This window comes from Antrostomus carolinensis, unplaced genomic scaffold, assembly GCF_000700745.2.
Source record: "Antrostomus carolinensis isolate BGI_N321 unplaced genomic scaffold, ASM70074v2 scaffold35390, whole genome shotgun sequence".
NCBI lineage: Eukaryota > Metazoa > Chordata > Aves > Caprimulgiformes > Caprimulgidae > Antrostomus > Antrostomus carolinensis.
In genome coordinates, this window is record NW_010291228.1 from 46,101 (window position 1) to 47,731 (window position 1,631).

Here is a 1,631-nt window from a genome sequence, read left to right on the forward strand (position 1 = left end):
GAAGCTGGCGGGAAGGTTTGGACGAGAAAACTTTGACCACTGTGTCCACAACTTGCGACATGGCAGTGTTCAGCTCCTGCTTCAGCGTCTCAGCCAAATGTTTGCCTTCAGGGTGGAAGGTGTTCGGCCCTTGCTCCTTCTCCTTGGGACCTTCTCTTTTCGGCTTGTTCTCCGCTATCTCCTGCTCCCGGATGAGGGCCCGCGCCCGGTCGATGAACTGCCCCGGGTCCATTTGACCACTGTGTCCACAACTTGCGACATGGCAGTGTTCAGCTCCTGCTTCAGCGTCTCAGCCAAATGTTTGCCTTCAGGGTGGAAGGTGTTCGGCCCTTGCTCCTTCTCCTTGGGACCTTCTCTTTTCGGCTTGTTCTCCGCTATCTCCTGCTCCCGGATGAGGGCCCGCGCCCGGTCGATGAACTGCCCCGGGTCCAACTCGCACATCTCGTTGTCCGACCTGCCAACGGAGTCACCGGCCCTTGCGTCCATGGTTTCGGAGCGCATGCTGTCTTCAGACAGGTTGCCATCTTCATCATTTTCGGAGTCGGTGCTGTCGTAGATCTGGTAGAACTTCTCCTGCAGCTGGCGCAGCTGCTTCTGCATGTCCTCCAGCTGCTGCTTCAGCTGTCTGCGCTCCTCTCGCTTCTGCTCTTTCCTCGCCGAAACCAGCTGCTGGAAACTCTGCTGCTGCTGTTGCGGCAGCTTTTGCTTGCGTTTGTTTTCTCTGTAACTTTCTCGGGGACTCACAGACTGCGGAGCTATTTCTCTTTCATTTTCATTGCCCCTTAATGCCACGCTGGGGGAATGGCTCATACCTCGAATGATATTCTCAACCCGGGCGCGTTTAGCTCTCAGGTGCTCGTCGCATAACCGATCCACATCAAACTGGCTCATAGTCGGCCTGCCAAAAGGGGAAAGACACTCTTGGGGGCTGTCTCTTGAAGAGTTGCTGCATACATCCTCCTGATGTACTTCTGAGCCTGTACTAGAGAGACCGCTGGCTTGGAAACTGGGCTCCGTGCCACCATTTTTGTTCATGTTATTTTTCAACAGCTGGGAAATTATGGTTGCTCCTGGAAAAGGCATCATGGCATCTTCATACGAGTTCGCCCTCTTCAGCAGCTTGCGGAGTACATTTGACTTTTCCCCATCTGCATGCTGCACCACTGAATACTCGACATCCTGCTCTGAACCTTGGGGATTCATGGCACTAAAAAACGTTGCTCTTGCCTTTGCAAAAAATGCAGATGCTGTCCCTACCGTCCTTTTCACTCCAATGTCAACTCTTCTTCTCTTGGTTTGCCTGCTTAAGAGGGCTGTGCTGTCATGGTCAGGCATCACTGGACTGTTATTGTGCCATCTTCAAAAGCTTGTCAGCTGGGCTCAGCTCAAGAATCCTGGGACCCTGGCCAACAGAACAAAAGGACTGATGAATCATTTTCTTTAAATTTCTCCAAATTTCCTGACCTCAATCCTGAATAAAATGCAAAATGCATAGGCTCTGGGATTTATGGCACATTACAATTATTGCAATTTATTATGCACTCTGCTTGAAATGAAACATTTTTAAATATTTCTGCTCCACTGGTTTAAGATGGATTAAGATTTAAAAAAGCAAAAACTGCTTAAGCACC

The 1,631-nt window shown here is 50.6% G+C and overlaps 1 protein-coding gene across 1 annotated transcript in view; it reads right to left on the reverse strand.

Annotated features, from left to right (window-relative positions):
• Positions 1-1,396, reverse strand: part of PROX1 (prospero homeobox 1) — a 36,723-nt gene extending 35,327 nt beyond the window's left edge. The window contains exon 1 of the mRNA XM_029086953.1: positions 238-1,396. Coding sequence (XP_028942786.1) covers positions 238-1,335 — 1,098 coding nt within the window. The 5' untranslated portion in view covers positions 1,336-1,396. The remainder of the gene's footprint in view (positions 1-237) is intronic.
• Positions 1,397-1,631: the final 235 nt, after the last annotated feature.